Source organism: Pungitius pungitius, chromosome 21 (genome assembly GCF_949316345.1).
Source record: "Pungitius pungitius chromosome 21, fPunPun2.1, whole genome shotgun sequence".
Taxonomy (NCBI): Eukaryota; Metazoa; Chordata; class Actinopteri; order Perciformes; family Gasterosteidae; genus Pungitius; species Pungitius pungitius.
In genome coordinates this window covers 801637-823746 of record NC_084920.1, presented here as the reverse complement: position 1 = coordinate 823746, position 22110 = coordinate 801637, and the positions used below count along the sequence as shown (strand labels likewise).

The window sequence follows — 22110 nt, the reverse complement described above, 5'->3', positions numbered from 1 at the left end:
AAACAAACACATCAAATAGGCCCCTTATCTCAGTGCTGCGTCTGTTTGTTCTGCTGAATCACAAAAAATATGTGACGACACAATGAGGCATTGACAGTTATTTTAGCTGCAAGCAGACAGTTAAGTGAACAAAATACACACGACCCAAAGGCACTAATCACATGTCCCTGATCAATGGATCAATGCTTGTGTATGTATCTGTCATACTGTAACCATATGACCTTCTCTGGTTGATATAAGTTGTAGTTTGATGTGACGTTTGCATGATGAGCTTTATTTTGTGATCTCAAAGGACAGACCGATGAAACACTGCCACCTGCTGGACAGATGTTGGAAAAGCGCGATTTTGGCGAACGTCCCCAAAAACTATTCTGCACTTTCCATTGGCTTACGTTTGGAAGTGTGCTATCTGATTGGCAAGGTTATTTCCAGTCGGCCAATCAACGTGCTTGTTTATCACAACACAAAGGTCACAGTCGGTTTGCGAGCCTGGGATCTAATGCGGTGCCTTCTGACGTCCCGGGACGAACAACAGCTTTTAACTTTTACAGTTAAAAGAAAATGAGTCACACGGATGAATAACCGAGCCTCGTATCTACTGCGACGATGCTGTGTCTGGGTGTAAAGGTGGCGAGGACGTCGTTGTCTTTACAAAAGGTCGGTAGCTAAGCTAACGGTGGAGAAGCTAACGTTGCTAAGCTAGCAACCTTAATCGGTGGTTAACATTAACACGTTTCAGCAGCTCGAAGTCTTATGTTTCTGTTATAAGTGAGAGGATCCGTGTTTACTAGTGTTTATGTGTTTATCTAGCGTTAGCCGTTTGGTGGCTAGTTAGCTACCGTTACCTTCTGAGGACTTGGAGAAGCTAACGTTAGCCGAGTCCTCGTTAGTGCACATTTCTTCACGTCTAACTGACGTTACACTGATGACGATCAGACTTTTAAATATTAAAGCACATCGCTGAAAGTCACAGACTAGGACACGTAAGTTAAGGGTTAAGATTGAAGTTAAATATACAGATAATTGGATTAAATATACAGCCGTATGTGTGAGATGATGATGGCTTTTATTGGATTCTAGACTGAACCAATGCTCCCACCTCATCAGACCCGCAGGGTCTTCTTACACCTACAAATGCATCAACTCCACATTCAAGATGCAACTTTATTGACATGTGCTCAGAGCACAGCCTCTCTGTCACCAATAACACATTTCAATACTAAAATGAAACAGTTAGAAGAGGAGACTGCTATGTTCCCCTCTGCTGGTTCCAGCTGTGCGTCCTGTCCCTGCTGCACATCACACGTGGGTCCCGTCTCTGCGCCGTGGAGTCGTGGAGGAGATGCCTCTCGTCCGGACCCGGCTGCCCTGCTCCTCCGACGGGCTCCTCTGAGGCAGAACCCGACCACCCCACCTGCGCCTGGTCTCCGGAGCACGGCCCGCCGGCGGCCCCCACCCACTGCTGCATGAGCGGCTGTCACAACTGTGTGTGGATCGAGCACGCCGAGCAGCTGCTGGAGTTCTACCACGACGGAGGGGACCGGGCGCTCGCCGCCATCGAGGAGACCGTGCTGGATGAGAACCTTAAAACCTACCTGAAGATGGAGATAAGACTCTTGAAGAAGACATGAGGGGGGGGGATTGTTGCTGTGAGAGTTTAAGCAGCTTGGAACACGCTCCTGTGGCTGTGATGGTTCTACCTCCACATCTTCACTGCCTCCTGGATCACTCACACAGAGACCTGCTTCTACAGCCACATTTTGCACATTTGCTGTATTTATTAGAACTGAAGTGTTAATAATGTATTTTGTGTGTACTTCATTATATTTAATAGACCCTCTGTCTATCTTAATTATGCATTTTAAATGTTTTTAAATTAATTGTTAAATAAAGAGTTTCCTTGACATCACAGTGTGACTTGACATTAATTATAGTGTCAGGTTCTAGCAGGTGAGTGTGACATCACAGTGTGCAGATCTGTTGAAAAATGTCATGTAAAAAAAGTTATATTGTGTCAAGTAACAAAATATTAGTTAAACATATTTTGAAAAAATATTAGGTTGAAACAAGTTTTGGAAAGAAAAGTCAAAATATGTCAGTATTGGGTAATGTCACGGAAGAAAGCCAAATATTAGAATGTTTGGAAAATACATCAGGAAAACAGTCAGAATGTCTTGAGTGAGTGCGAGTGTGACATCACAGAGTCCGCCCCCCCCCCCCCCCCCCGGTGGACCTGCGGTAGGCGGCGCGTCCGTAATCTGGTGCAGGGCTGAGCCTCCATAAGAAGCCCCCGGAGCCCCCGCCGGCCCTCACAGCGAGCCCAGCGTCGTACACCATCCCGTCCGACCGTCCTGCTCCCCAGCAGCTGGTGAGTAGAAGCTCGCCGCCTACACCTTCTGCACCACCTACACCTTCTGCACCACCTACACCTTCTGCACCACCTACACCTTCTGCACCACCTACACCGCCTGCACCACCTACACCGCCTGCACCACCTACACAGACTCATCGAGGCCCGGTGCTTCTGCTTCTGAGACACATGGGTTGAGAGGACAAAGGCTGGACACCAGGTTCTCCTTTGGACCGAGGCTCCATCAGCTGGACGTGATCTCGGTTAATGATTAGAGCACGATGAAGTTTACTGATCTCATCTGTAAGAAATGGAAATGTGCAACATGTACAACACACGTTTTTCATTGAAGAGAAAAATGCCGTCCAGGTGAAGTGTGATAGAAGAATTGCAGATGACAGTTTTCCACACTAGAGGCTTCAGACAAATGATTAGACCTGTAAGGCATTTACTGATAAGAAAGCATTGTAACAGTCTCAATTCTGAAGTTTTTAAGATTGAATACAGCACCACTGAAGAGATGGCTCACAATGTGATAACTAACTCATTTATAGAAAAGAGAAGTAGTCATTGTTTTCTTCCTCCTGGTCCAGATGTGTGATGGAAAAGACGTAGATATCTGAATGGACCATCACTTGACATGCAACGTGTGGCGTTAAGCCGCGTTCAGACCCTCGCGGCGTGCTCAGCATTCCCGCCGGGTCGTCCTTGCTCTAATGAGATTACTGGGCCTGGAAACAGAGAGTGGGGGGGTGGGGGGGGGGGCTTATTAACTTGAGCCAGGGATTATGGCAAATTGGGTCATCCTCCCAGAACAAGGTGGTCCAGACGTTGAGTCGGTGTGAGATATGAGTGAGAGGATTAAGGCCTGTAATGTCACACAGGTGACGTTCGTCTTTCTGCCTTTAAAAAAAAAACACACACTCACACACACAAGGCGCCATCGCCACGACGACCGCACCCGCAGAGAGACGAAGCGAACCGGCTGAAGAATGAACCTGGAGCTGCCCAAAGCTGAGGTCAAGTCGGCCACCCGAGTCAGCGGGGGCCCCGCCACCCCGCGCAAGGGCCCGCCCAAGTTCAAGCAGCGGCAGACCCGGCAGTTCAAGAGCAAGCCTCCGAAGAAGGGGATCCAGGGGTTGGTCTCCCATGATGCTTTGCTCTTTTCATGCTTGCAGGTCTAGGAGTGTCGCCGTGTGTGATTGTGTGTGTTTTTCCTTCAGATTCGGGGATGACATCCCAGGGATGGAGGGCTTGGGCACAGGTGGGCTGACTCTGGCGTTCCGCTTTGTGATCACACCCCCACAACCCCCCCCCGCACGTCTCTTTATGTCTTCCTTTGTTTCGCAGACATCACGGTCATTTGCCCCTGGGAGGCCTTCAACCACCTGGAGCTCAACGAGCTGGCCAAGTACGGCATCATCTGAGGCCCTTTGCTGCTGGAGACGCTTCAACACAGAACTATTCAACACCAGCTACCACAATCAAATAGAACGACAAAAAGAAAACACACAAAAACATCTTTCTTTCGTGACCGGATTCTTTGACGTTTCACAACATCTGCTCGTGTTTAGCATCTGTCTGTCACGTCCTCTCTAGATCTGCACTGCTGCTCTAAACTCCTCTTCTACTCTTTTCTGTCTTCTCACGTTCTGACACAACGTGAAACAAACATGGCCGCCTCACATCGAGTTCATGAAACGGACCCGTGGTTCCTGCTTCACGTGCTTCAACACCTCTGAGGCTTTTTCATTCCCTGGAAGCGTGTTGAGACGGGACACGAGCGCGTCTCAAGCCGCAGAAGAGAAAAAATGTCCCTCCAGAATATCTGTGTGTTTAAATGTGTGTTTAAGATCCGTGTTCTAGCTGTTGCATCTTTCTTCCACCATTCAGTGTTCCGTTCACCTTTATCCTCTTCGCTGTACTCGTCATCATCACTGATCCTTCGCTCCTTACCAACCTGCTGTTCAGATCAGTGTGCGCTACATTAAACTTTAATATTTAACTTCTTTAAATCAGAACAAACATGTTGCTGTATTTTTTGCCCTGCATGAATTTGTCTTAACGTATAACTTATGTTTACAATGTTTTCACAGTAAATGATGTATAAAGGAGCTTTGTCCTCTCTACAAGATGTGGAAAAAATAAAGTATAATATATATTATATATTATTGTGGTGGCGGGCGTGGTTTCAGCTCGGCTGCAGGGGGGAGAGAGGGGGAGTGGCTCGGGGAACAGGGCCAGGTGGAAATAATAATTATCAGCTGTGGGTGATTGTGTGTGTGTGTGTGCGTGTGTGTGTGTGTGGGTCCTCTGCATTTAAGGAGTAAGGGGAGGACGAGCGAGGAGGAAGAGAGCGGGGACAACGAGAGAGCCCGACGCTGGCACGGTTTCCTGAAAACAATAAAACTTGTTGTAAATACTCGATCCTGGCTCCGAGCCCTTTATCCGCACGACGCACCCACCGTACAGTGGCGCCCAACTCGGCGGAGAGGAGAAATGGCGGATGAGGAGCAACGGCAGGGGATGGCGGCCCAGCCAGTGCTCGCGCTGGGCCGGATGTTGGCGGAAATGGCGGCAATCCAGCGCGACCAGGCGGAGGCCAACCGCCAATTCCTGGGGGCGCTCCAGGCACAGGTGGGGAGGCAGGCCCAGACCCTGGAGCAATTGGTGGCGCGGGCGGAACCACCACCGATCCCGACAGCGGTGGCGAGCCTGACGCTCCACCGGATGACGGCGGAAGACGACGCGCAGGCATTCCTGGAGGCCTTCGAAACGACGGCGGAGGCGTGCGGGTGGCCGGCCGGGGAGTGGGCAGTGAGGCTGCTCCCGCTACTAACAGGGGAGGCGCAGTCAGCAGCCATGGGGCTGCCCCCGGCGGTCCGGCGGGACTACGGGGCGGTGCGCAAGGCAGTGGTCGACAGGCTGGGGCTGCTGCCGGAGGACCACCGGCGGCGGTTCCGGGGGGCCAGGCTGGGACCCGAGGACCGGCCATTCGCCTACGGGCAGCGGCTCAAGGACACGGCCGCCAGGTGGCTCCTGCCAGGCGGGGTGGGGTCAGCCGCGGACGTCCTCGAGAAGGTGGTCCTCGAGCAGTTCGTGGAGGGGCTCCCGGCCCGGACGGCGGCGTGGGTCCGGTATCACCGCCCACCGACACTGGAGGCAGCCGTCACCCTGGCAGAGGACCACCTGGCGGTACACCCCCGCGGACCGGGCAACAAGGAGGGCGCGCCACCACCGCCCCGACCCGCGGCGGCACCCCAGGGATGGAGCCAGCAGCGGGCGGCAGGACGACCCGGACCGGCCCCACGGCAGACACCGACGGCCCCGTACCGCGACCCCCCAACCACAGCAAGCCCCGGCCCCCTTCCCGACCCACAGGGAGGTTCTCAAGCGCCAGGGCAGGAGTGCTGGAGGTGCGGGCGGCCCGGCCACCTACGGAGGGAGTGCCCGCTAATGGAGGTGGGGCAGGTGATCCGGGTTGCCGGCGCTCCAGCACCCTCCCCCGGCCCGGGAGCGACGTACCGCGTTCCGGTAAGAATCCAGGGGGGTACACGCCAGGCGATGGTGGATTCGGGCTGTTCGCAGTCCATGATACACCAGAGCCTGGTTCGGCCCGGGGCATTGATGGAGGCGTCGCGGGTGAAAATTAGGTGTGTGCACGGGGACGTTCATGAGTATCCCATAGTGTCCGTCGAACTTAGGTTCAAGGGGAAAAAATATAGATTAAAGGTCGCGGTTAGCTCCCACCTGACGCACCCGGTAATTTTGGGAACGGATTGGGAGGGATTTAACGCGCTACTGGGTGAGGCTGCGGGGGTGCGTTCACGACCGACAGGGACATGCGGTATTTGTGCTGTGCTCAGCGGTGACGCGAGGTCGTCCGACGCCGCCGGGGGAGAGGGGGAACCGGCGGAGCCTCCCGTGGAGACTCTGGCGGTTCCCGAGTTCCGCTCCATGGAAGATTTTCCACTCGAGCAGTCTCGGGACGATACTCTACGCTCAGCCTACGACCAAGTGATAAGAATTGATGGTCATTTGGTGCGCCCTGACGCCGCACAGTCGTACCCGCACTTCTCATTGATTAGGGACAGACTGTATAGAGTGAGTCGTGACACTCGAACGGGGCAAGAAAACACACAGTTACTGGTGCCGAAAAGCCGCCGGGAAATGGTTTTCCAGGCGGCTCACTATAATCCGATGGCGGGTCACATGGGATACGGGAAAACACTAGACCGGATAATGGCCCGATTTTATTGGCCAGGCATCCGGGCGGACGCGCGCCGCTGGTGTGCGTCCTGCCCGGAGTGTCAGTTAGTCAATGCACCAGCCATCCCGCGCGCCCCGCTGCGGCCTCTACCGCTGGTGGAGGTCCCGTTCGAGCGCGTCGGCATGGATCTAATCGGGCCGTTTCACCGGAGTGCACGCGGATACCGCTTTGTGTTAGTCCTCATGGATTACGCAACCCGGTATCCGGAGGCAGTGCCATTGCGCAATATCTCTGCAAAGAGCGTTGCGCAAGCGCTGTTTCAGGTCATCTCCCGGGTTGGAATCCCGAAAGAGATTCTAACAGACCAGGGCACCTCGTTCATGTCGCGCACACTGGGAGAACTTTACGGGTTACTGGGCATTAAGTCCGTCCGCACCAGCGTTTACCACCCCCAGACGGACGGGTTGGTGGAGCGGATGAATAGGACGCTGAAGTCCATGATTCGTAAATTTATTAGCGACGATGAACGTAATTGGGATAAATGGCTTGACCCTCTGTTGTTTGCAGTTCGGGAGGTTCCCCAGGCCTCCACAGGGTTTTCCCCCTTTGAGCTTCTGTTTGGCAGGTCACCAAGAGGGGTGCTGGACCTTATTAAGGAAAGCTGGGAGGAAGGTCCGAGCCCCGGGAAAAACGAGATCCAGTACGTCCTGGACCTACGAGCAAAGCTCCACACACTGGGTAGGATGTCACGGGAGAATTTGCTCCAGGCCCAGGAACGACAACAGCGGCTGTACAACAGAGGAGCCAAGCTGCGAGAATTCACACCGGGAGAGAAGGTACTTGTATTACTTCCTTCTTCCAACTCAAAACTCCTGGCTAAGTGGCAAGGGCCCTTTGAGGTCACACGCCGGGTGGGGGATGTTGATTATGAGGTGGTGCGGTCTGACAGGGGCGGGGCTACGCAAATATACCACCTCAACCTCCTGAAACCCTGGAGGGAGGCGGAGTCTGTGTCTCTGATTTCCACAGTATCGGAAGGAGAGGACCTGGGGCCGGAGGTGCCAAAAGCGGCCAATCCCACCCCGCTCCCGTGTGAGGGTCATCTCTCTGAGGACCAGAGAGCGGACATTGCCCAGTTGCAGGAGCGGTTTGCTGATGTGTTCTCCCCCCAGCCAGGCCGCACCGACCTGATAATGCACCAAATCGAGACACCCCCGGGGGTGACGGTGAGGTCACGACCCTACAGACTGCCCGAACACAAAAGAAAAGTGGTTCGGGAGGAATTAGCGGCAATGTTGGAGATGGGGGTAATAGAAGAGTCCAACAGCGCCTGGTGCAGCCCCATCGTTCTGGTGGCCAAGAAGGATGGGACTGTGCGGTTCTGCGTGGACTACCGCAAGGTGAACGATGTGTCACGATTCGACGCCTACCCAATGCCCCGGGTCGACGAACTCCTGGACCGGCTGGGCACTGCACGTTTTTTTACGACCCTGGATTTAACTAAGGGCTACTGGCAGATTCCCCTGTCGTCAGAGTCCAAAGAGAAAACAGCTTTCTCCACTCCGTATGGTTTGTACCAATTTACCATGCTTCCCTTCGGCTTGTTCGGTGCCCCGGCCACGTTTCAGCGCCTCATGGACAAGGTGCTGCGCCCGCACGCCGCATATGCAGCCGCATACTTGGATGACGTCATTATCCACAGCACCACCTGGGCGGAGCATGTGCGGCGGGTGGACGCGGTGCTGGAGTCGCTGAGGCGGGCCGGGCTCACCGCCAACCCGGGGAAGTGTGCAGTTGGACGGAGGGAGGTACGGTATTTGGGGTACCACTTGGGGGGGGGGCAGGTGCGTCCCCAGGTAGACAAGACAGCGGCAATTGCAGCCTGCCCGCGCCCCAAGACAAAAAAGGAGGTGAGGCGGTTTTTGGGGCTGGCAGGTTACTACAGACGGTTCATCGCCGGGTTTGCGGACCTCACCAGCCCCTTGACCGACCTGACCCGGAAAGGTGCGTCAGATCCGGTCCAGTGGTCGGAGCAGTGCCAGCGGGCGTTTGAGAAGGTAAAGCAAACTCTCTGTGGGGAGCCGCTCCTCCACACACCTAACTTTTCTCTCCCGTTTGTGCTGCAGACCGACGCGTCGGACAGAGGGCTGGGGGCCGTTTTGTCCCAGGAGGTCGAGGGGGTCGACCGCCCGGTGGTTTACATCAGCCGGAAACTGTCGGAGAGGGAGGCCAGGTACAGCACGGTGGAGAAGGAGTGCCTGGCCATCCGGTGGGCGGTGGGCTCCCTGCGCTACTACCTCCTGGGACGCTCATTCACCCTCTGTTCGGACCACGCCCCGCTCCAATGGCTCCACCGCATGAAGGATACTAACGCCCGGATCACTCGGTGGTATCTGGCCATGCAGCCTTTTAACTTCAAGGTGGTCCATAGGCCGGGGACGCAGATGGTCGTGGCGGACTTCCTCTCCCGCCCTCTGGAGGGAGGGGGGGGGGAGTAAGCTAGGCCGGACGGCTCCCCGGCCTAAGTCGGGCGGTGGGGGTATGTGGTGGCGGGCGTGGTTTCAGCTCGGCTGCAGGGGGGAGAGAGGGGGAGTGGCTCGGGGAACAGGGCCAGGTGGAAATAATAATTATCAGCTGTGGGTGATTGTGTGTGTGTGTGTGCGTGTGTGTGTGTGTGGGTCCTCTGCATTTAAGGAGTAAGGGGAGGACGAGCGAGGAGGAAGAGAGCGGGGACAACGAGAGAGCCCGACGCTGGCACGGTTTCCTGAAAACAATAAAACTTGTTGTAAATACTCGATCCTGGCTCCGAGCCCTTTATCCGCACGACGCACCCACCGTACAATTATATTATATATATATATATTGACCTTACATATATTTTTTTACCTATTATTTTAAAAAAATCTTTTCTTTTTTGACCCTACATATTTTGACTTTTTTCACAACATTTTTTTTCCCATGACATGACTGGAATGATCTTAGATGGAGCAACCTACACGTCCCTGTCACTAATGCCAAATGCCCCAAATTTCTGTACTTTAAACCTTATCTGGGTTCAACCCTCAAGGGACACGGTGGCTCTTCCTAAATCCTTTTTTAGTTTTGGGTAACTGACATTTAGAAAAAAATCATAATTTGGGATATTGCTCCAGAGACGGATTGGTGCATCTTGGAGGATCAAGCATGCTATTCATCCTTCCTGCATTGGTAAAGGCACAAGTGAGGCTGTAATAAGTTTCATATAAGCGACCACTGAATGAGACACATCTGCTCATCTTTACTGACTCATCCGGCCTTCTCTCCCGTCAAAAAGGTGGCATGGTGGCTACGTAGCATGGCTAATAAGTGCTAAAAGGCTAAAGCAAAGCAATTAACATCAAATTCAATTCATCAGCAAAAGATTCTTCATCATTCTTGACGATGCCATCATAACTCGAAACTAAAATGGTACGACTTGTGGCTCGACTTGAGACTTGTTGGCTGTGACTTGTGACTCGACTTGGGACTTGCTTCGTCTTTGACTCGACTTGACTCGGGACGCGAGGGCAATGACTTGAGACTTGCTTGTGACTTGCCTAACAGTGACTTGTTCCCACCTCTGGTGGCTACGTAGCATGGCTAATAAGTGCTAAAGGCTAAAGCAATTAACATCAAATTCAATTCAGTAGCAAAAGATTCTTCATCATTCTTGACGATGCCATCATAACTCAAGTGAACGCGCCGTGTGTTTCTGCATAACCCCTAGGGTTCACTTCTCAGAAACAACCGTGGGGACAATGCCCCCACTACTACCTCCGCGGCAGTGTGCTCAAGACTTGGCACGAGCGGGATTTGAACCCACTGGCGGTGCGCACAGAGGCTTCTGGGCTCTAGCTTGCACCCCTACACTACCAGTCCTGGTCACATTTTGGCAACTTTGATTCTCCTATTTAACCTTGAGCATGTGAGTTAAACCTCAAAAATCTTTTTAAATGCTTTTTCCTCATCTGGGCTTGAACCCACAACCTTCAAGTGCAGTGCAGGGGCTTACGTCTGCAGCTCTTCCGCTGTACTACTTCACCACACACTAAACAACTCTTTGTTTGTTGTATTTAACCTTGAGACTGCTACTCAAACCTGAAGTAAAGCCAAAGGCTAAAACCCAAGACTGGGCTTGAACCCACAACCTTCAAATGCAGTGCAGGCTTGTGGCAGCAGCTCTTCCGCTGTGCTAATTCACCACACACTAACCAACCCTTTGTTTCTCCTATTTAACCTTGAGACTGCTACTCAAACCTCAAAACTCTTTCAAAGCAGAAGCGATGTCTGCATGAAAGGGGCATGAACCCACAACCTCAGACAGCAGGTTGGAGCCTGCAGCCATTCAGTTGTTCCCTTGTGCTATTCAAGCACATGCCTCACTGTGTCCGTTTTTCATATTAGACCTTGGGATTGTTTACTAAACCTCAAAACTGTTTCAAAGTTTACAGTTTGAAGCCCTGACTGCAACCAAACCCTCCTTCTGAGAGAGCAGGTTTGAACTGAGGATCCTCCACACTTCAGCCTTCCTGCTCTCTCCCTGCACTGTTCCACCACACACCTGTTGATGCTTTTGAATCCAACCTCAATGCTGTGATCCTTATTTCACTTTTTTCGACATGTGTGCTGATGCCCGCGTGTGAATTGAGAGGATCCATACCGACTCCCCTATGGAGCTAAACCAGTCTGAGGGTCCTCCTCAGCTGAGTGGAGAATAAATCCCGGAAGAAATAAACACGTTTGACACACAGCACCTTGAGGAGAGAGAATCAAATCCCAAATGTGGATCAGGAAGGTCAGCTTTGATTCCACTAGAGACACCAGAACTCACGATGATTCACAGTGTCACTGTTTGTTTAATTTAAAACAAAATAACCGAAAGTGGAGATTTATTTAACATCCTAAAAAAATGGTTCCTTTGAAATTATTATAAGTTCAAATACATGCACACTTTTATTCATTTTTTTAATTCATTTTTATTTTGATATAATAGGCATCAATTCCACCAGCCGAAAATGTATGATACTTTACATTTACATTAAAGCAAATAAAGTTGTGTATTTCATGTATGTACGTGTAAATTATACAATGACACCAACTAACAGCACTGTGCTGTTGTGTCTCTGATAGCGTTAAACATAATTGGATTTATCTTATGAGTACAACATAAGCTGAAATTGTGAAGCTGTAGATTTTAAAATAAGGTCCCCCTATAAGAAGGGTTTCATTTATTAAAACATGTACGCACTGCATTCAAAATAATAGTCGGAATGATACAGGAGGAAACGCTTGTTTCGGCCGGGGTGGCTTGGATGTGGGACCAGGGGCAAACGGTCGGGCGCTAATGTCTGCAACACCCGGTGTTTGAGTTGTGGGATGGAGTTTCGTTGACTGACAGAAACGCTACGTGAAATTTCTATTGAGTGTCTCTGTCTATTAACGCAGTGATATCTATCGGGAGCGCTCCTCCGGGAAACATGGCGGATATTATTGTAAGTAAGGCGGCATGTTGTCTTAACGGTCGTGAGGGGGTCGACTCGGCTAACGTTAGCTAGCTTGTTAGCCGAAGTCTGGAGTGATGAGGCAGCAGAATTAGCTCGGTAGCTAGCCAATCGTTAGCAAACAGCGAGTTGGGCCTGTTTAGCTAACCCGGCTAACATTAGCTCTTTGGCTAGCTGACGACATCCGAATAATAAGAGGCATTGTTGGATAAGCCGAAAGCGACATAAACCGGCACATTCAGGAACAGAAATGACGTTATTATTGATTCGCATTGAGACGTTATGAGGCAAACACAAGCCGGAGAACGCCCGGTGGACACAATGGAAGCCAAGATGTTGTTGATTCATTAAAAGTGGTACTTTGTTGACTGACCCCCCCGCCGCCCCCCTCCACACCGTGACAGCTTTAGTTAGGGTTGTCCGTCTAAAGTTGACATATTAATGTCACAATACAGAAGCTGTTTGCTCAAAGTTAACACTGTCTTTTTTTTGCACTGTCATTGTTGTCTAAATGTTCTGCCTCTGTAAAGGGGGGAGACGCGACCTTGTTATGATTGACAGGTGTTGGGGATTCATATAGAAACTAATTTGAGTGACAAACAATGGAGCTCTTGCACGACTCACTTTGGATTGTTAACTTAGACCTCAGAATACGGATGATGTCTTTCTCTTTGTCTCTTTGTAGGTCGTCAGGGTACAATCCCCTGATGGGATGAAGAAAATTGCTTCTACCAAAAGGGAGACAGCTGCTGCTCTTTTAAAGAAGGTACTGTATGCAATAATAACACCCATCAGTCTATTAAAAAAAAACGTTTTCCCCCTGCCGGACCCGAGGGGAAAAACACTGTGTTGTTGTCACAAAGTAGTTTTGGTTTTCCTGCCTTTTGTGGCAGATCATTGTTCATTTGTGCAAGAAGCTGTGCAGAAAGTTCCAGAGCAGGTCGATCAAGCTTCCACCACATTTGATTTAATGGAAGGTAGTAAATGAATTGCTTTGCGCTCTACAAAACCAAGCACTAGAGAGAATGATGACACACCTCTAATGGATCACTTGGGCCTGAAGTTGTGTATTTATAAATAGGCAATCCTTTCCTGCTTTGCTTCCTATGCACCTTTAAACATACATAGCCCTTTAAAAATAACGACAAAAGGCATTACTGAGTAGATTTAGGAATCCTAAATGGAGCTACATTCCAGTCAAAGCGTAGCATTGCAGCAGCACCTCATGAAATATGTATGCATCTGTGTTCAGGCAGGATGGTGTAGCCTGCAGATCAATGCAGGGAGTAGTTTTCAGTCCCTGCTGCCAGTGATGGTTTGAAAAGAAAACCTTGGCTTTAAGGCAGACGATGCCAAGTCAGTCTGAGTCCTGAAGCTTTTTATTTCTGCAGTTGCGACAGAAAGGATAAAATTCAAAGTGATGTCCTGTTTTGTTCACCCAGCATACGGTGAAAATATCTTACTTTGATTCCTCTTTTGTGGCTTCAGAGAACTGCTGACTTTTGCTTCAAATAATCTCACTGCTTCTGATTGTTCTCTGCTTAGATTACAAGTTAATATCTTATTTTGGCTCACTGTGTGGCCTCAGATGGTCCTCTTTTCTACTGACCTTATTTTATTTTATTATTTTAGTCCATGTGGAAAGATTTTTCCATCCAGTTTAATCACAACGCTGCATCTTTTCTCTCTCAGGTGGCCAAAGAGTTTGGGTTCAATACCAACGGGTTTTCTATTTACCTGAACCGCAACAAAACAGACGAGATCCTTTCCCAGAACAAATCTCTGAGCCTGCTTAAGATCAAGTGAGTGAGAGTTTTGTTTTACAACTTTGAGTTCTGCCTGTAACAACAAAAATCATATCAATGTCAATGGATCTGCTTCAAGGAATAAAATCTCTGCTCACACAACGTGCCATTTGGACACAAAGTAGAACTCAATCACATATAAAAAAACTGTCCTTTATTCCCAAATGTCGATTCATGAGTAAAATTTACTTCTTTTGTCTCCTCTCCCCTTTAGGCATGGCGACATGCTGTATCTGTTCCCTTCGGCATCCCCCTCCTCTTCTGGGGAAGTCATGGACACCGCCACCCCTCACTCATCTTCATCCCAACCGTCCGTCTCGTCTTCTTCATCCTCCTCTTCATTCTCTTCTTCTTCTTCGTCCTCCATGATCCCACGGTCGTTCTCGGCGCCCCAGGTCCAGGAGGACGAGATCGATCAGTATCTGACCAAGCAGGACGGGAAGATCTACAGAAACAAAGATCCACAACTGTAAGAACGAGACCAACTGGAAACGAGCTGAAATAAAACCACACATTGGATACTGAAGGTTCTTTTGTCTTGTTGCAGATGTCACCATGGTTCCCTTGGCAAATGTGTGCACTGTGTACCGTTAGAGGTAAGATATTGTATTTCTGTATATATATGAGCAGCACTGCTGTTACACGTTTATTCATATCATTGTTCTTCTTTTTAAATATCAGCCTTTTGACGAAGACTACCTGAATCACCTGGACCCCCCCGTGAAGCACATGTCATTCCACGCTTACCTTCGGAAGCTGACCGGCGGAGCGGATAAGTGAGAAGTTTTCCTCTTTGTTCGTGTCAATCCTCGTCTTTAAATTCTATTCTAAGCGTGTGATTCGTCTCCCGCATCAGAGGGAAGTTTGCAGCTCTAGAGAACATCAGCTGTAAGATCAAGTCTGGCTGTGAGGGCCACCTTCCTTGGCCCGAGGGGATCTGCACCAAGTGCCAGCCCAGCGCCATCACACTGAACAGACAGGTAGTTTTATAATGATAATAATGATAGGAAACCTTATTGAGGGTGTGGAAAATCAGAGAATATTGTCAAGCTGAGGAGCGGACAAACAAACCTGTGGTCGTTTGTCTCTCTCTTCCCCTCCCAGAAATACAGACACGTGGACAACATCATGTTTGAGAACCACACCATCGCCGACCGCTTCCTGGACTTCTGGAGGAAGACGGGCAGCCAGAGGATGGGCTACCTGTACGGCCGCTACACCGAGCACAAAGACATCCCGCTGGGCATCCGGGCCGAGGTGGCCGCCATCTACGAGCCGCCGCAGGTAGGCCAGTGGAAACAGGAAGTGTTTATAAATGCACATAGTTCACAGGAAATGTACCTTTTGTTTCTTTATAACGTTCCCTCCTCGGCCTTGTAGATGTTGCTGGTTACGACATGTTGTCTTCTTATTCTTCACGTTCTTGGGAGGATAAAGTAACACCATCACACTGCAATGAAAGGATAAAAACAAAGCTTTGCCCGTAGCACCAACTCCTTCAGCTTTGGTTTGATTGTAACACCGGACTCTTTTCAGAATGCAACTCAGAACAGCCTGGAACTGGTGGAGGATCCTAAAGCTGCAGCTGTGGACGAAATTGCAGCCAAACTGGGCCTCTGCAAGGTGACCCCTAACTCTGTGACCCCCCAACGACCTTTTGTGGACGTTTTTTGACATCTTTCACTGACGCCGCACTCTGTGCAGACTTTGTCTTTAAGACTCAGGGGGGGGGGGGGGGTTTGAGCTGGTTTCGTAGCAGGATTCTGATTGGTCGAGGAGCTCAGCAAAAACCTTAACCTGAGCGTTTTGTAAATATTTCTGTTACTCTTGAATACGTCTCCGTAGGTAACCAGAGGAGTGTGCTTACCAGCCAGAAAGACATTTCTGTCGTAGTAAATAATGTAACATTTTAATAAATGACTTGAAACAATGTGATGTTTGGAGGAGTCAGCTGTTTTAATCTCTTGCCTCCTCTGGGCTGCATCCAGGTGGGCTGGATCTTCACTGACCTCCTGTCTGAGGATACGAGGATAGGAACCGTCCGCTTCACGAGGAACCATGTGAGGATGCAGCTCGCTCACCCTTAAGGCCACCTGTTCGTCAGAGTAACCCCCCCCCCCCCCCTTAAACACTGTCCCTTCTGCTGTCAGGACTCCCACTACCTGAGTGCAGAGGAGTGCATCACAGCCGGATACTTCCAGAACCTACACTCAAACCCGTGCAGACTCTCTAGAGACGGACACTTTGGCTCCAAGTTTGTGACCGTGGTGGCGACAGGTACCTTTTTGTTCATGATGAAGTTTAAAGTAAAAGGCTAAATTTATACTGCAATTATGGTCTAAACCACGTCATGTGGTGTGAAGCAACACAAAAACATTCAAACCCAGTTTGGAAAGGAAGAAGAAATTCAGGGATCATCCGTCAAGTATAGCAGCTGTCAGTCAAGCTTTTATTTACATCATTTACAGTCACCTAAACAAGTACTGATGAACCTTGGTATCGGCGCCTTTTAGTGTCTGATTAATTCCTCTCAAGTGTCTGCATTGTGTTTCGTGGTAATGTTGATGCCACTGAGGCAGAGTAACACAAGCCCCCCAGGTGTAACGTGTCAGTGAGCCCATCCTCTGCTCTAATGAGGCACAAAGCCGACGTCATGGCGACGCTTCCAAGGCCAACATCCCGAATCTGTGACGCGACGTCATTAGTTTTCATGTGTAGACATGTGTGCACATTTAACCTCAACAGCCACCAGTGAATCTCATTGTGAAAATAGTGCTGATGATCATCTGTGATCCGAAGTAAAGGCTTTAAGCACAATAAACATGCAAAGAAGAAGAAGTGATGATTTAAAGAAATAACCATTTTCCAGTTGTAGTTTCTTGAGGACTTTCATGTCATCGCTACTCCAGTAGTGATTAAATATTAACACATTTTAAGACACCATTTGACACTAATGCATATTTCTTCATGACCACTTTGTTCTATAAATGTCATCCTCATTGACGTAAAGCGTGAATCCTGTCTGCAGGTGGTCCAGACAACCAGGTGCACTTTGAAGGGTACCAGGTGTCCAATCAGTGCATGGCTCTGGTGAGGGACGAGTGTCTTCTGCCCTGCAGAGACGCTCCGGAACTGGGCTTCGCTAAAGAGTCCAGCTCCGAGCAGTATGTCCCAGACGTCTTCTTCAAGGTAAGCCCTCAGCAACCATATATTTATATACATTCATACATCCATGTAATTCATGTGGCGTTGCCATTGACTCATCCACATGTCTGGTTTCCACCTGTTGAGATTTGACACTATTTTTTTCTCTTTTCATTTCATTTAAGGACAAAGACAAGTTTGGGAATGATGTCACGTTTCTAGCTCGGCCACTTCCTGTGGAGTACCTCATCATAGATGTGAGTAGACTTGTTTTCTTACACTGAGCTGCCTGTGTGTGTGTGTGTGTGTACTGAATGTACTGTGTGTGATTTCTTTCCCCTGTAGATAACTACCACGTTTCCAAAGGACCCCCAGTACACCTTCTGCTCCACACAACGCTTCCCCATCGAGAACAGAGACATCCTGGGAGAGACGCAGGTGAGACTTTGATCCTTTTCACCTCTGATTGTCACGTGGTGAAGAGATAGAAATGATGACCTGATACAGGTGATTCATACGTTTGTGTTTGTTGACTCTAATTTAGTTTCACTTCACCTCATTTACTCCAAGATTCACCCGAGAGGCGTTCAATGACCCATTTGAAATCAGACAACTAAATGCTAGATCTCTTCAGCTTGTTTTAAACGGAGACTTGATTTCAGACGTCCACCTGAGTGACCTTTGACATCTGGTTCCCTGCAGGACTTCCACAGTTTAGCGACGTACCTTTCCCAGTGCTCCTCCACGGCATTCCTGGACATCGTGTCGGACTTCCATCTGCTCCTCTTCCTCGTCACCAATGAAGTCATGCCCCTGAAGGTAGCCCCCCCCCCCCCCCCCCCTCCTCCTCCTTTTGTGTTGCCATGTCCTTCTCCCACCTGCAAGCGTTTACAGCTGGAGGATGTTTTCTCATCTTTTGATCGTAACCGGGATGAAAGCTGATATTTTTCTGTGTTAATATAATTAGGAACGGCTTAATCGGATGTGGATGTTTTCTATAGGATCCAGATTTACAAAGCGGCGAGCTAGTGGTGCGTGAGGGATGGATCAGAGTGTGTGTGTTTGTGTCTGCAGGACAGCATTGGCCTGCTTCTGGATGCTGTGAGGACTTCTAATGAAGATCTGGCTCAGACCTGGAAGAAGTCCGAGCAGTGGGCCACCATTGAGCAGCTGTGCAGTAAGTATCATCTGATCTCAGTTCAGTTTGTGCACCAGTGGTGAAACGGTATACCTGGATGCCTCAGATAAGGAGAACGCTCTTAAATAGGATTTAACAACGTTCTATACGTCTATTGTTGCTTTTACTCAACTTAAATGTAACTGTGACTCTGTTCATTGAAAGTGAATCATTGGCTTAAGTCCGTTAACACCGCCCTCCTGCCCCCCCCTCAGGCACCGTGGGCGGGCAGCCCTCCAGCTCTCAGGGTTACGGGGCCACGGGGGGCCCCTCGGTCCCGGCCTCCTCCTCGGCCATGTGGTCCTGCCTCCACTGCACCTTCATGAACCAACCCGGCACGGAGCTCTGTGAGATGTGCAGCCTGCCTCGAAGCTAAAGACCCCCCCCCCTGACTCGCCAGTGACATCGCTGCACCAGGACCAGATGCGAAATTTGGACGACCTCCGCCCCCCCCCTTTTTGTTTTTTTTTCTTGCCCCCACCTCACAGACGTGAAAGAGGATGCACTCGTTTACATCAAATTCATCCAGTAAATCAGATAAAATCCAGACTGTTTCTTTTGTATCCCTCACTGGGCCCCCCCCCCCCCCAAACTGATTAATCAGCCCCCTCAAATGAACGCTGCTGTGACTACAGGCAGCACAGACTGGAGTGTTTGGATGCGTTTCTGGATGAATCTTGCTGTGTATAAATACAATTGAGGAATGATGTTATTTAATGAAGCTTTTGTTTGTTTTTTATCAGAATCGAGCCTAGTTTTACATTTTGAATCTTCGGCGTGGATCCACTCGCTCACTTTGGTCTCTTTGAAAAGCCCCTTAAAGTACAATCACTCAGACCCGCAGGTAGAGAGAGAGCTTCTATTTTCAGCATTAACTTACTACAGAAGCCCCCCCCCCCCTCAAACTCATCCTCCACCTGCTGCAGAAGTCATGTTGGTTTGTTGTAGCTTCTGCACAAAATGCAGCTTATTTTCTGATAAAATGACATCATCTTCATCACAGACTCGGTCTTCCTCTCAGTGGCCCCCGGCAGGTCACCAGGGGGAGGAAAAGATGGCTGACATTTCCCCCCCCCCCCCCGTTTATTCTCACGTCCGCTTGTCCTTTTTATTGAGGCTGCCCTCGAGACATTTTTTTTATTCAACTAATTGAGTAATTTTCCACAGAAGCACCACTTTAAATCTTTTGTTTTTACCAGCGATGCTCTTAAGTTTTTGGAAATAAGCAGAAAAACCCCATAAATAACGAATGATTGGACTGAACTTTGGAGCCAACGCTTGAGCTTCTTCCAGCAGGAGCTTTGTGTACGAGGCGGAGCCCCCCCCCCCCCAACTTAGACTCATTTCACCCCAAAACGCTTCAAATAAAACAAACCCAGCATTCCCCCCCCTCTAGTGTGTAGCACCGATCAGAGGTCGCAGCGGTCTCCATGGATACGGCCGGTGGTGATGATGAGGAAGGGTTTCCATCCTAGATGAGCGCAACCTCCAGTGCGGCTGTGAGAAGGTTCAAAGGTCACGGGCCTCCCGGGTTCAGGCGGCGGCCGTGGATCCATCGATGAGCCTCTCTGAGCTCGACGTTGATTCCATGGATGAAGTGAAAATATTATTTTAGTTGTAGGTTCATTTTGATTTTCTTTCCCCGGTGTCATGAGTTCTGGACCCTTTTCCTCTTTCTATTGGCCGGGCGCTTTGCTGAGCTCCACGAGGACCCTCCCACTTGTGTGCTGTTGGATTTGAGACAAAATAATAATAATAAAAAGAGTTGTTATTGCAGGTAACAATGTGTTTGATTTCAATAGAAAGTACTTTTCCCACCAGTTACACTGCACTCTTCCATCTGTTGTATATTTAGGGAAATAAGAAATAACTGAAATACTCCTTTTTAAAATCTACTAGAACTTTAATCTGCTTTAAAATACAAACACATGATTACTAACACTCTGCGTTCAGGCGGCCTGAAAGGCCTCTTTTCTGGTCTCTTTAAGGACTCTGATTGGCTCGTCAGTTCTCAATGTCCCCAACTTCAAATCTTTGCTTTTCATTCATTCAAAAATGATTTAAAATTCCTTTGTCTTTGCTCACGAGTACTGTAAGAGGGTCAATATATATATATTGATTGGAACACAGAAAAGTGGGCGGGTTTGAGATGAAGCGTGTGACTGACGGTGGCTCCACCCACATCACGAGGAATCGTCACCAAGCTTCACCATAAACGTCACACTTATACGTCACACGTCATATTTGGTTTTCAAGGTAAAAAGCACCTGGATTTTAATGTGAAATCCAAACTGAAACTGCTTTGGTTGCTGGGATACTGTTTGACCTCTGACCTCAAACCATGTCCTCATGCAGCAGAGCTACATGCCACTAGCTGACATTGATTGATAGGTGTCCACATGCTGTCTGAGTTTTACCACAATGAAAAGCACACAGTGTGTAGTTCTCTGTGGATGTGTGGCGTGATGGATCAGTACCGACCCTCCACAGAGCCGCAGGTGGAGAACAGATGGAGGACAGGAATGTGCGGCCCGTCATCCTCCCGCCTTCATATCGCAGCGTTTTATTCTATTTCCTGTTAAATGTTGTTAATAAAGTGACGACACGTCGCTCCAAAAGCTCTCGTCTCGTTGAAAGAGCTGAAAGAATAATCCAAAGATCTAATCTGCATCAGGGGGACGGGAGGAGCTCTGCGGGTTTGAGGTGGAGATCTTCGATGGGGGGGAGGGTTGGGGGTAACCTCCCCCCCCCCTCCCCGGAGCCTCAGATGAGTGGTTGTTATTCCGTTTGTGTGTCTGTCAGGATGAAGGCTGCTGCCGTTGTGTTCCTCTGGTCGCTGACTGTTGGCGCCGCACACGGAGCGACGGGGACGCGCACGGACGGAGGTACGGGGACGCGCACGGACGGAGGTACGGGGACGCGCACGGACGGAGGTACGGGGACGCGCACGGACGGAGGTACGGGGACGCGAGCCTCACACCACCTTTCCCCCTGCATTTCATCACATAACAGCTTTCAGTGTTACTTTTTGGATGATCTTTCAGTTTAAAGTCAGATTTAGACTTGTAACTCATAACTTCTTTCCTGTTGATGTTTCTAATGTTTCATCCTTTCCTCCTTCTTGACTTCTTTCTGTGTCTTTAATATCCTTTTCTTGGTTTATTCGGAGCAGAAATGTAGCAGCAGTGACCTCTGGATCCTTTAACAACGTGTTTGACTCCCCTGCAGAAGACAAAGTGAACACCAGAGGATGCTCCAACCTCACGTTGGTTTTGGACAACTGGAAATACGCCATCATGACGCAGGTCCGGGATCTGCTGCTCCACGACCACAGCACCGTGCTGCCCGACTACGTCAGGTGAGACCCGGGAGAAACTCTTTCACTTAGGATTTTGACATTTGACTTTATTTTCAAAATATTTTCGAGATACATATTTGTTGAATTTTTTTAAACCTAAGATATTTGGACTTTAAAAAAAAGCGTATATTTTTTCCTGTAATATTTTTTTCCAAAACATTTTTTGACCTTGGATATTTTGACTTTAAAAACGATTTTATTTTCTCGAGTTTTTCGACTTATATTTTGACTTTTTTTTATTTCCTGTGAACATTTTTCAGACCTGTTTTTAAAGACATTTTCTGACTTTTCTTTCAAAATTATTTTTTTCGAAATAATATAGTTAAACTTTAAAATAAAAACCTTTTTTGACTCAATATCTTTTTCCATGACTTTGACCTAAAGTCTGTAAACTCCCCCCCCCCCCCCAGGATCGAGCCTCTGTCCGACGCCCTGGGAGAACTCTACAAGGACTTCAACGGCCTCAAAGAGCTCCTCTCTCAGTTCACGGCCAGGTTTGACCGGGTGGAGGGCGTCGTTGACAGCGTGCGATACGGAAGGAACCCTC

At 49.3% G+C, this 22110-nt stretch overlaps 3 protein-coding genes across 4 annotated transcripts; all 3 read left to right on the top strand.

Moving 5' to 3' along the window:
• The first annotated feature begins 448 nt into the window (after positions 1-448).
• Positions 449-1909, top strand: oxld1 (oxidoreductase-like domain containing 1). The gene is made up of 2 exons (XM_037464206.2): positions 449-657; positions 1275-1909. Exons 1-2 carry the CDS (start codon positions 607-609, stop codon positions 1629-1631), a joined length of 408 nt encoding a protein of 135 aa, XP_037320103.2. The 5' UTR covers positions 449-606; the 3' UTR covers positions 1632-1909.
• A 412-nt stretch (positions 1910-2321) lies between these two features.
• Positions 2322-4533, top strand: pde6gb (phosphodiesterase 6G, cGMP-specific, rod, gamma, paralog b). 2 transcript variants are annotated; one of them, XM_037464208.2, is made up of 4 exons: positions 2322-2368; positions 3235-3488; positions 3574-3614; positions 3701-4533. In XM_037464208.2, exons 2-4 carry the CDS (start codon positions 3343-3345, stop codon positions 3775-3777), a joined length of 264 nt encoding a protein of 87 aa, XP_037320105.1. In that variant the 5' UTR covers positions 2322-2368; positions 3235-3342; the 3' UTR covers positions 3778-4533. The 2 variants fall into 2 exon arrangements, with proteins under 2 accessions (XP_037320105.1, XP_037320107.1); XM_037464210.2 differs by having other exon boundaries at positions 2328-2368; positions 3288-3488.
• A 7358-nt stretch (positions 4534-11891) lies between these two features.
• nploc4 (NPL4 homolog, ubiquitin recognition factor) lies at positions 11892-19989 on the top strand. The gene is made up of 17 exons (XM_037464205.2): positions 11892-12070; positions 12765-12845; positions 13772-13881; positions 14099-14353; positions 14432-14480; positions 14566-14660; positions 14741-14864; positions 14989-15168; positions 15421-15507; positions 15873-15944; positions 16035-16161; positions 16913-17073; positions 17214-17285; positions 17374-17466; positions 17731-17847; positions 18103-18205; positions 18421-19989. The coding sequence occupies exons 1-17, from the start codon at positions 12056-12058 to the stop codon at positions 18579-18581; spliced, it is 1902 nt and encodes a 633-aa protein (XP_037320102.1). The 5' UTR covers positions 11892-12055; the 3' UTR covers positions 18582-19989.
• Positions 19990-22110: the final 2121 nt, after the last annotated feature.